This window comes from Taudactylus pleione, unplaced genomic scaffold (genome assembly GCF_031769625.1).
Source record: "Taudactylus pleione unplaced genomic scaffold, aTauple2 ptg000256l, whole genome shotgun sequence".
Lineage (NCBI taxonomy): Eukaryota > Metazoa > Chordata > Amphibia > Anura > Myobatrachidae > Taudactylus > Taudactylus pleione.
Window position 1 is genome coordinate 3794460 of NW_028284658.1, and position 12637 is coordinate 3807096.

Genomic DNA, 12637 nt, shown 5'->3' on the forward strand with positions numbered 1-12637 from the left:
TAAGCCACAGGTTGCACGAGTTTGTTCTACAACAGGGATAGGTAACCTGTGGCACTCCATGTTCTGTGGAACTACACATCCCAAAATGCCCTGCCCCAGTTATAACATGAGCGGACAGCAAAACTGTAGCAGGGCATGCTGGGATGTGTAATTCAACAGCAGCTTGAGTGCCACGAGATGCCTGCCAATGTTCTACAAGCTGTAATGTAATAATGTGTATGTGTGTGTGGGGGGGGGGGGGGGAGTGGTAGGGGATTGAGATACAGTCCTCCACACCGACAGTAATATTACTTCAAAAGAATTGACATCAATCTATAATAGGTATGTTATTTAAGATTTGTACATATAAGTTTTAAATAGTAGTACAATTAATATCTTATACGAACCGATATAGCCCTTTGTGTTATCACACTGCATTGGACTTTCATGCACAGTAAATCACAGCCTTGCTTCATTATTAGACAAAAGAATTCGGCAGCCCATATTTTTTTTGTAATGTACTTTGTCTGTATGTATCTCAATAAACAGGCTTCACCCAACTATGTGGCATCACTGCGTTTGAAAATGTGCATTGTTACCATATCCATAATAGAATCAATTAAAGAACTTGTTACACGTCTTATGGCAGAGTATGAATAGTCAATTCCGTGACTCAGGCTCTATTTGCTCTTTATTGGGTGCATCCCTAGGAATAGAATTTTTTTTTTTTTCCCCAAAATTCCAAAACTTTTTTTTCAATTTTTTTATTTAAATTTATTTTAGTCCTAAAAATCCTGTTTCCACGTCTGCAAACGTGAAGTTCATTCCTGTCTGTTGTCACGTGGGGAAGAAACCTACAATCATTAGTGAAGTCCTCAAAGAAGTGGCCAGTAGCTGGGGGGTTCATAATGCCAAAGGTGTATGATACCCATCATCATTATACAGTGTGACCTTCCCATTAACATTACATGGATACTCTGAATACCAATAACACTCCTGTATGGTGATGCTGACACTTGGCACCACTATACATGTATGCATTATCAGAGTATAGGGACACTCAGCAGGATTTTACAGAAGTGTGTTCATTAGAGTATAAGAAAATCCACATCATCATTGGAGGTTGCATATTATTGGTGATCAGATATTCATCATTATACAGCGCAGCATGTTCAATGTATAGAGATACTCTGCATCATGATATAGTGCCAAATAACCAATGTATGGAGATACTATGCACTATCACACAGCTGAATGGGTTCAGTACTAGAGTATAGGCTTAGTGATAGTTATATAGTACAGTGTGCTTTATTTATCATTACGTTGCTGGCAGACTACAGCTTTCAAGAGCAATAATATTCCTTCATTCCAAAAATAGGGTCTAGAGTGAGAAACAAATTCAGAAATTTAATGAAAACTTGGATCAGCTGCTAGTGAGGTCAGCAATACATTGCAGTGCAGAGCTGGTCATGAGTGTCCTCTGCAGGGAGCACAACACTGCATTTACATATGTTGCAGAGCAATGTGTTTGTCTACCATGTAGAACAATGCATCACAAGCCTCTGTTCTATTTCAACACATGAAATTGGGCCTGTAGTTGCTGAGTGTTTATCGGCACCATACAAATCTGCATGCTCCTGCTCAGGAGGAAAAGGGATGCTAGGGGGTGGAGTTTATTCCTTATTGCAATAGGTGCTACTTATACAGACAAGGGGGTGATACAAAGATGGCATACCATCCAAAACGAGGGTGCAGTCTTTGTGCAATTGTGAGATTTTGAGTTGCCTTATTGCCTCGGTCCACATAAGGAGAGGGGCTGCATAAAAGGAATACCCCTTCCAAAAATCTTCCACTTTGGGTCTCTTCCCCACACCAACATGAAAAGCCCCTTAATTTTAAGATAATTAGTTGAAAAGTCCTGACACACCATTTGTGGAGCCCCCTGGCAGCACCAGGTGATTACCAGGATTAGCAGCCTAGAATGAGCGTGCTCTTGTGCCTTCTCCCTGTGTCTCCCACTTGAGTCTGTCAGTAAGTTTATATTGACCAAACCCTGCATCCCCCATGATTTGCACACCAGAGGCTCCAGTACTCAGAGTCGCGTCTGTGCCTCTGGCACATATATCTCGATGCTGTCCGCACTCTCTGTAGCAGAATTCTGGCGCACCGAGGCTGCGCGTTTGGCTGCCATGAGCCTTTTGCGAGCTTCTTGTCGCTGTTTGTCACTGTTGGAGGCGCCTGGTGTCTTGTCACGACTCAAGGGTGGCTTGGGCCGGGCTGGCTTCTTTGGCACAGGGGGAGGAGGCCTCTTTATATCCTGTGAAATAGACAGCGAAAACAAGTGAAAATTGACAGATGTATTGTAACTCATCCTCCTTTATTAGTAGAGAAAATTACCTTTCCAGTCTTGTAACATTAATTAGCATATGGGACCAAAGCAGTGAGAAAATTATTTTCGAGAGGCACAGTAATTCTGGAGAAAGTAATATAATATTGTGTTCATTGGTGAAGAGAGGCAGTGGCACTATTTTGGTTAAAGCAAGATCTAGAGGTACAGAGACAAAAGTGCTTCAGTGGCAGGGCAAAAGAAATAAGAGCAGCGCTCTGGAGAGTATCAGGCAGCTGCAGCTGTGGGGAGATGCTGGGACTGCGATGGATAAAATTGTGGAAGCAGCATTGTCATTTAGAATTCAGGAGCTGGAGCTACTGCACTGGGAAAGTGCTCTGATAATGATGAATACACTTGGTTTCTGTTGCAACAGGAAAGGGATGATAGTGGTTGGGTTACACCCTCTGATGAACAGTCGACATATGGACAGAGAAACGGGTTAGGATAGCTGCAAGGACTTTATTTGGATGCCCGCTCCATTTTCCACTTGATAAGGTGACTTCTTGCTGCTGCATTAACTACAAACTGGAGCTGTCAGCTGAATTAGTACAAAGTGCCTGGGATACAGCACTGCAAGAGGGTAAGAAAGCAATAAACAGCCCTCATACTGCACTTAGTGGTGCCCTGGACTGGAGATCACCGGAGGCTGAGGTTGAGCATAGCGCTGAGCCAGATACAAACAGTGGCTAGCACTCTCCCCCTGCCCCCGACGCATTGTGACAGCATTGGTATTTCTGGAGGGCTTGAGCATAGCGCTAAGCCAAACGTCACCCCGGCTCAAAGGGGATAATATCTAAGGGTTGAAGCATAGCACAGCATAGTTGATAAAAAAATGTCTCTACACTCTGCCCTTTATGCATGTAATACCCCTTTTACACCAGAGCTTAAACCCAGGTTATTGCAGGGTTAACACAGGTAGTTCCTTGGTGTAAAAGTGGCAGTCGAGTGAGTGACCCAGGAATCCAACCCAGATTACACTGCAGAGTTTCACGGGTCATTCCCGTGTTAAACCCTGCAAGTTAACAGCGTGATCCGGGTCACGATGACCTGGAGCGCGCCGCATGCTTCAGTGGCGCTTGGAAATGATGTCATCTCCAAGCGTCCACTTCCACGCCGGAAGAGCCGGGTCACTGCAGACCCGGCTCCGGCGTGAACGGCGCCGACTCGGGAATATCCTGGGTCGGCGCCGGCTTAATTCCGGGTCTGATCCGGTTTGGAACCCTTTTCTCCAACCTCCGGGTAAGACCGGGAATTTAGCTATAAAAGCAGTATAACTGACGATGAGGTGTGTATGTTATTCATGATTGCAACACAGACACTTTACCGGTAATTATTAAATTACAATACCTGCCACTTAATATCACCCAAATGGATACCAATAAATACCTCTTTGGAGCGGCGACACCCGTTGGAGGGACTGCTCTATCATTTATATGAAAGATATTACCCATTATAAATTAAAAAGTGAGGCTTTTATCTTGTACTGTTTTTATTGATTCAATATGTTTATATGTATAATTTTATTTTATTTATTATATATATATATATATATATATATATATATATGTATAATTTTATTTTTATTATATATATATATATATATATATATATATATATATATATATATTTAGAAGATTGATCTTTGCGCCCCATTGGTGATAATTTGTTACCTCTAGAATATAATTATATCAATTTTGGTACTGCAGACTTGCAAGCTGAAGTGCTGCAATTCAATTTGGTCTCTTGCCTGTATATTGGTGGCAGTAAATGTTGGTTATATATGTCTGTGTGCCAAAAGGTATCTGGGGGTTCAGGCAGTGAAAAAGAGTGAAGAAGTGCACCAGTGGAGAAGTTGCTTATAACAACCAATTAGGTTTTAGGTACCATTTATCAAGTACATTCTATAAAATGATAGGTAGAAGCTGATTGGTTGCTATGAACAACTTTTCCATGGTCCACTTCTCCACCATTTTCACTGCTTGATACATCAAACCCCTGGTTATCCTGATTTTTTGCAAAACTGTTCATAGTTTCAATAACTGCACCAGTGTTACCATTATTATAGTTAATAATGCCTAGTATTCTCACATGAAATTGGCTGCACTAAGAAATGAGGTGCCAGTATAAAAAAAAAAAAAAAAAAAAGACTCACGTTTCTATCAGGGGCGTTGCTCAACACCCAGCCATTGGCCTTGAGCTGGAAGAGTTCATCAAATTTCATGCTAATATCTTCTATGGAAAGCTGCAACAGATCCCAGAATCCGGCAAGGTCCTGTGCTGAGGGGCGTGGGTTTGAATTGGGGTTCTAGATATCAAACAAAAGATTGTCATTTTTTTATTCTGTATATTTCCTGTTGCATCAAGACACAAATCTAAAAAGATAGAATGTTAAGAGAAACCAACCAACTTCTTACATGCTCAGACATGTCCCCCAAAGCCACCAGAGATCAGCTGCTCAGCAATACCCCCTCAGCCAGTGTCTCACGTGCATAATTAGGCCAAGGGTTTAAAATGTTCTCAAAATCTCCAGCGTTTTCAATATTACTTCTCTATGCAAGATATGCTCCCAGCACTGGCCTGCTGTGCTCATATGCTTGTGGGCTGCATTACTAAATAGTCACTACAGCTATTTCCAACCTTGATCATCTTTCTCCTCTAACATCACAGCATTCAACAATTCAGCTTTATATAATCTCTCCCAAGAAGCACAGGGGGCTAATCAGAACCTGAGTCACTCTGACAATTATAGAATCAATTGCTCTTTGAAGACTATTCTGTAAAGATGGTTTCCTGGGTCAGCTGAAGGAAATTCTTTTTGCTTTGATGCCTATGATATGGTATATGATAAGTTGTACTGTAAGTAGATCAGCAATGTGTGTTATTAGCACAATGTGTGCTATTCTACAGGCACACACATACAAGCATTTAGTCTACTGACAATAATATACTCGCCTTCAGCATTTAACTATAATGGATTCAGAAAATGGCACAAATATTAATTTAAAAACTACGGATGTTGGTAGAAAGATACAAATCTAGTACAACTAATGATTATAGCCTGGTACTGTCAGGTCAATTGGTGACATCTGAGGATGATCTCCAGCAGAACCTTCTGCTTATCTGATTACGTCTGCCCCTCAGAGACCTGCAGTCACGTCACGAGCTGCCAGAGGATGCCAGTGCTAACCAGCTACATTTTTCCTTTAGATGTTACAAATATGATACCCTGCAGTATCCAAAATAATAATGTGTATACTTCATTCTAAAATTATACTGATGAAAATAAAATACACATCAAACCCTGACTTAGCCTTAGTAACCATTCATTCGTAAATATACGGCTATGTATGCAAGACTTTACTAAAACACTTTTCATGTATAATAGTTATTGTCCAGTAAAAGAATCCTCTTACTTTCCTAGGACTCACACCGGAAATCCTGCTGTGTGAAAGGCCTGTGATAGATGGCCCAGTGTACTGCATGCTTTTTATACCTCATTACACTGCAACAATGACTGCGCATTAGAAACATTTATTTTTGGAACGCTCGTCTTGAGAATTCTGCTGTCATTGAGTTATTACAGACTTATTTAGTGAGACTCTTTCCAAGGGTATATACATACATAGAAAAAGCAGCATTCACAATGAGAGGCTATTAAACTGGACTGAAATAGCTCACACTTTCCAGTGCACCACCAAAGTCACTGCAATGATGGTCAAAGTGTTCAAATATAGCCAGCTTTAGACCTGTGTGATCAAGCTTTTAAATGTACTATACTTAATGTTGTTGATTTGGGTGTCTGCACGGTAATGGCAATTTGCAACCAAGAAGGAAGCAGGGATCGATTTCACTCATCTGCTGGTGTCGCTGTGCAATGTAATAAATGAAAGCAAACTCAAAATTAGGATCACAGATTAAAACAGTTTGGACTGGAAAAATCTGTCAATATGGTAGTGTGTAATATTTGAACACAGCAGAAAAAAAACAAAACAGAAAAAAAACAACTTTCTGCTGTAGTAGAATACCTCAAAAAAAAAAAAAAAAAAAAAAAACTTTTGGGAGGCACAGGTATTACACTACAGCAGAAAGTTTTTCATTAGTGTACAAACACAATGCTGACCTGTAACATGTCGGGGGATATGGTTATCTGTAATGAAGCCATGCCATTTACTGCAGGACCAGATCAACATTGCTCTATCAATCTGTGGTTCAGAAAGTAACTTCTGGGAGGCTGGGACAGAGAGAGGACACTGCAGCCCCTTGCAGGGAAGTTTTGATATCAGACTCAAAATAAGGAGCAGGCTCCATTATTTGCAATCACTTTATATGTACACCTACTGTACACACACATTTTAGTAATGCATGATTATTGTTGCATTGTAATAAATAATCGGGTATGCAGTGCCATGGGCCATCTATTACAGACCTCTCATACCACAAGGTTTCTGGAGTGAGCCCTTAGAAATAAGTTTTTTTTTTTTTTTTAAATAGGACATTAAAAAAAAAAATAAGAGATTTTTGATTTGATTTGAACCTTCTCTAAAACCTGAAGAGGAAGGAGGGTCGGTTGTAATAAATACTGAAGGACAATTATAGTTAACATCAGTTGACTGTTTATAGGCTTCTACAGTGACTGATTCAGGCTTTATGTCTGCGCTTTCTGCAGTCTCTCCTCATCCCAACAGCTACACAGAAAAACCTACTCGCCAATGACGGCTTTATTATGGAGGCTGATACTGCTGCAGCCTTAAAATAGCCAGACGCACATTCCCCACAGCAGCTACAATTGTCATTCCACTACTTTATGTATCAAGAGCTGCCTATCACCTCTAAAGCCGGGTACACACTAAACAATAAATTGGGCAGAGCAGCCAATATAGGGCCTCATTTATCAACAAGTTTTATCATACGCAACAAGTTTTCCCAACTATCACATGCAAGTTTGCATATGATAGTTGGGAGCGGATTGGCTGGAGCACCATCTATCATTTTTAAACAGATAACAGCTGGGAGCTGATTGGCTGGAGCACCATTATCATACGCAAGGAGTTTTAAAAACTTGTTGCACATGATAAAACTCATTGATAAATGAGGCCCATAGTGCATATGCAGGAGCCGTAGCCGATAAACGACTTCAAGCGCTTCTGCAACGGTCAGATCTGGAGGTCGGGATCTGATGTGCTGCACACACACTATCATTCACAACCTCCAGATACAGTTAAAGAGACTTGAAGGAAGCACACACAGAGGCCCTGATTCAGAGCCGGCAGCTGTATGTTTGTCACTGTGTAGTGTGGCTGCGCTCCCTGCGCGGTGTACACTACACTAGCAGCGGGGACACTAGCGGCGGGTGAAGCCACCAGCTGCACCGCTGCTAGTGGGGGCCCCTCGTTGTGTGGGGGCCCAGGGACGACCACCCCTGTCGCCCCCCCCCTTAATCCAGCCCTATGTAACAGTAATACAAAAAGAGGAGCCGCACAGTATATAAGAGGTGGTGTAACAGTAATACAGAAAGAGGAGCCGCACAGTATATAAGAGGTGGTGTAACAGTAATACAGAAAGAGGAGACGCTGTATTACTGTTACACACCTCTTATATACCGTGCTGTCGAACAGTAATGGAGCTAGTCTTCCACAGATTCCTTGCCACTGCGTAAGCGTGCAAACCAATAGTGTACACATTTTCTACTCACAGCATCCTGCCCGTACACTTTCACCAACATTTTGTGCGTCTGTCGCCGATTTACCCAATTTGAAGCTGAACTCAATGTTGTGTCGTTGCCAATTGCTGTTCGACGCACACTGCTCGGGACACACTGTTGAAATGAATGCAATGGTAGTGCGGTGGTGGCCTTGGGCAAACCCCGACTGGGGGCAGGTCCTGATATGTCCATGCATGTCAGCGCGCATAAGCGACCTTGTTGCAAGCGTTGCATACAGATATATCAAACCATTCACCAAACTTTTTAGACAGACCTCGTATAAGGAGGTGTGTAATAGTAATATTACACACCTCTTATGCTTAAGAGGAGGCGCACAAAGCATAAGAGGTGGTGTAATGCTGGGTACACACTAGGACGATGTCATGTTTCCAGGAGTATCGAAACAGGATATCATCCAAATCTTCCAGTGAGCATTGACTATCTGCGTGCTCCTGTGGTCGCATGTGATATCGCCCAGTTGTCCGCGCCGCACGGCCAACCAGATGATATCGCATGCGGCGCTGTCACAGGTAATGAATGATGAAACGATCCCTCGTTTCACCCTTCATTACATCCCTCAATGTGTACCCGCAGTAAGATATGTCGGCCAGACATCGTAAAGTTTGCACCCAGCTTAACAGTAATACACAGGTTGTATAACCGTAATACAGCAAGAGGAGACCCCAATGTAGAAGAGATGGCGTAGCAGTAATACAGTAAGAGGATATAATGTATGATCTTAAAGTCTATTAAAGGTATTTTGTTGCCTGACAGAAGTGTGTGTGTTCAGGTCCTTTTCCTTACATTATTTTGTGGAAGTCCTGAAAATCGTTAATTTCACTTTGTGTCAATATAGACATTGCCTGGAGCGATCGGGGGCACTAATAGTTGGTAAAATAATGGCATACTGTGGGAACACTCATTAATATGTAGTATACAACGCGCTACACTTGTCTGCACTTTTAACTAGTGCCGATTTTGAACACCTTTGTGCACAAGCCTTCAGTGTGTTTAACAGATAAGTTATGCATTACTGTGCCCTGAAAGTACTACTGCAATATGACAATCCTTTCATTATTTTCCAGATACAGCCTACCAGATTGCTGGATGGGTGAACAAATGGTTTGCAATAAATAAATGCTGGTTCACTAATGCAGAAAGGTGGCTTCCAGCAATAAGACATGTCACATGACTGAAGACAAATGGTTGTACTGTAACCACTGGCAGGGCAGATCAGATATAAATCCAGTGCTACAAGGGGTACAGCCTTGAAAAAGCTAAAAAAATAACTTGTTCCATAGAACCAATCACTTGTTTCCAAAAACTGTTATTAGACAGGAGCTTTTAATTATACTGCCCTGAGCATATGTGCACATAATGCATTTACTTATATCCACATTACAAATACCCCATTTCCATGAGGATTATCAGATTACAGGGAACATACAGTAGAGACAAACTAAAAAGGACATAGCAGCTATTTACACCACTAAGGTACCAAGTTAAAACTTGGTGAGGAATTTAAAAACATTCTGGGTAGATGTATGAACACCCGTTAAGGGGTATAGCGGTATCTGCATATGTTATGTGCCGCATATAGCGCTCCCCTGATGTATGATGGCCGTGATGTGTGGTGAATGCCTGGGGCGGTATGCGCCCCAGTCTTTATCGGCACTTCTATCTACTAGATAGGAGCTATTTTGTGCAATGTATGAATGGTCTTTGTGTAATATGATCATCAGTCAATCGCTGCTAAAAGGTGACTCAGCTATTTCATATGTGGGTGTCCCTATGTGTATAGATGCTATTATGGGTAGCAGACAGCCCTCCGTCCATGTATGGAAGCCTAGGGTTTCTGTGGTGACAAAAGCTACTAGTGGGCCACATCATTTGTAAATGCCCCTTAATTTATGGATGTCAGTATGGGGGAAAATCTTCCCCCTTCTCTAGATTCCATTATTTTTCTGTAGTGTAGGGGTTACCGACAGGTGATCACACTGATCGCCAGACATTATATTGGGGGCACCAGTGGTGCGCCAATATTTGTATGTGCCATGGTTTGGGAGATTGAAAGATTAAAAGTCTATTTTTTTTACCTTTACAAAATGCATGCGCGCCGACATCAGTACCTGGAAACCGCTGCTGGGTGAATTAGTTAAAACCTTAATCTTCACAGTGGAATTATAACAAGAAATGTATTTTTAAATATTGTATAGAAGTGCTGTGCATAAATGATTAAATGTATGCAAAGTATATTCAAATTGTGCCTTAGGGGACAACCACTTCTCTTCTAAATTGTTCTGTATAACAATATAAGCCTGATTTAGAGGGGCACACAAGTCTCCACTAGTCATCCAGACCCTGGGGAACGTTTTTTTTTGGTCCGGGAACCCCCTCTTGGAGCGGATGAGAAGTGGGATGTACATGTGGACGCTGCCAAGGAGCTATGGGAGCAGTATTTATTGTAGGAGATGAGGAGAACAAAGAGTTTGTACTAAAGTGTAAGTGTCACACACAAATCCAAAGTTCTATGGGGAGTTTTCCCTCCCTCTCTCTATACATCGAAACCCTGGAAAAGAATAATTTTATTGCTTGTGTATATCTGTAATTACTGCATTGGTAATTGCAATTATTTCAATGCAAATCTTTAATAAAAATCAGCACAAAATCTTGCTACTAGTGGACATGTAAAAAGCAAATAGAACCCCAAAATATAAGAAGATTAATTCTTAGTGACCGATTCAGAGATGCACGGAAGCCGGCCACAGATGTGGTCACTCTACATACTCGGTAATGAAAGCGGATATCTGCCTATATTCAGAGTAGTCCGCATCTATGCAGCCGTCCCGCCATTATCCATCCGCATGCAATTGCGCTAGCCCAATCGTTGGTGCAAGAGATAAGATGGAGCTTGTACGTCTAACTCTGGATACCCTGCAGTCCTGCCTAGCAGACCACAGAACATTTATCCTATGTGGCAATGCTTAGCTGCCGCTTAGTTACAAGTGGAGATGTGGCTGAGATCCGTATGCAACACTGCTATTCTCTCTTGCCTATTTTTCTGTAACAGCAATAGAGTTTGTGATTATCAGCAATTACCACCACGGTACTGTGAATTAAAGTGTTTATTGAGCGGTGTAGATCTCTGAATCACCAGTAATTGCTCAAAGTTATATGATTGGCTACGGAGCATGCGCAGTGCAGAACATCCCAAGATTCCTTCGCAAAACAGACTTGGGTGCAACTCTGATCAGACTCTTAGGGGTACATTTACTAAAGTGAGAGTTTTGAGAAGTGGAGATGTTGCCCATAGCAACCAATCCGATTCTAGCTGTTAACTTCTAGAAGGTGTTAAGGCCCCCATACATCAGAGATTGATTGCCGCAATTGTTTGATTGTGTATAAAAATCTTTCCCTTTTTCAATCTCTGATGTATGGGGGGCCTTTCAGGGCCGGATTAACAATGGGGTGGGTGGAGTTACAGCTCAAGGTCCACCCACAAAAATAGGCCCACAGGATCCTCTGTAGTTTTGACATTGTCACCACTAACAGCCGCACTGCAAAGCCCATTTACCTCCGGCTTTGCTAGGCTTTGCCCATGCAGCCCCGGCCATCCAGAAGCTCTGCAATGCTTGGATATCAGAAGCACCACCCAGGTGTCCAAAACACTGCTCGTTCAAGCAGCTCTATGAAGCCCCGCCAATTTGATTATGTCTGTCGAAGCCCTGCCCACCCGCGGCACTTAAGCCCCGCCCCCATGTCACCTAAAGATCCCCGCACATTCTCTTCCCACAATCCCTCCCTCCTCAGCAACTCAGTTGGTGGGCACCTGGTTCCAGGCACTAAAAATATATGAAAAGTGGAGCCACACAGAGCTGCCTCGAGAAGTACTGATGGATGCTAGCTGGCTGAGAAACACATGGGCACTTGGCAGCTATAACCATCTGTAAGGTAAAGTCTACATTAATCTAGCAAGTCAGTCACAGTGTCATGTCTGGTGATGCTCTTCTTTGTGTGTTATGACCTTCCCCTGGGTGGGTCGGTGGGTCTGTCTGTCTGTCTCATATCTATCTATCTCAAATCTATCTATCTATCTACCTATCATATATCTATCTATCATATATCTATCAATCAATCAATCTATATATGCTAATATATTATTCCTGAGTGCTGCAACTTTGATGTATGTATGGATTTATTTTGGGGGCACAGTCAGACGGTATAATTTTTTACGGGAGTGCCGGACCTGCTGCAGTGTGTATATATGGGATGTAATACCGGTACCAAAATCCCGGCACCAGTATTCCGACCGTCGGCATCCTAAAGGTAAGTATTTGGGTTCAGGGGGAGGGTAGCGTTAGCTAGTGGGGTTAGGCACTAGAGGGAGGGTTAGGATTAGGTTGCGGGGAGGGGGTGTTAGGTTTAGGCACTAGGGGAGGTTAGGCACCGGGGAGGGTGGGTTAGAAAAGTACTCACCACAGCGACCTATGGGTGTCGGTATTACGAGCAGCGGCATCCCGACAGCTGAGATATCATACCCAACGTGTGTGTGTATATATATATATATA

At 42.4% G+C, this 12637-nt stretch overlaps 1 protein-coding gene across 3 annotated transcripts in view; it reads right to left on the reverse strand.

The window, feature by feature from the left end:
- Window positions 1-12637, reverse strand: part of DLGAP4 (DLG associated protein 4) — a 225201-nt gene continuing 212564 nt past the window's right edge. For 2 of the 3 annotated variants that reach the window (XM_088480583.1, XM_088480582.1), the window contains exons 6-7: window positions 4521-4673; window positions 161-2296 (exon numbers count right to left, since the gene is read on the reverse strand). In XM_088480583.1, the coding sequence (XP_088336709.1) occupies window positions 2072-2296; window positions 4521-4673 (378 nt within the window). In that variant the 3' untranslated portion in view covers window positions 161-2071. Of the gene's footprint in view, window positions 2297-4520; window positions 4674-12637 lie in introns of all 3 variants that reach the window. The other variant, XM_088480581.1, reaches the window with a different exon arrangement.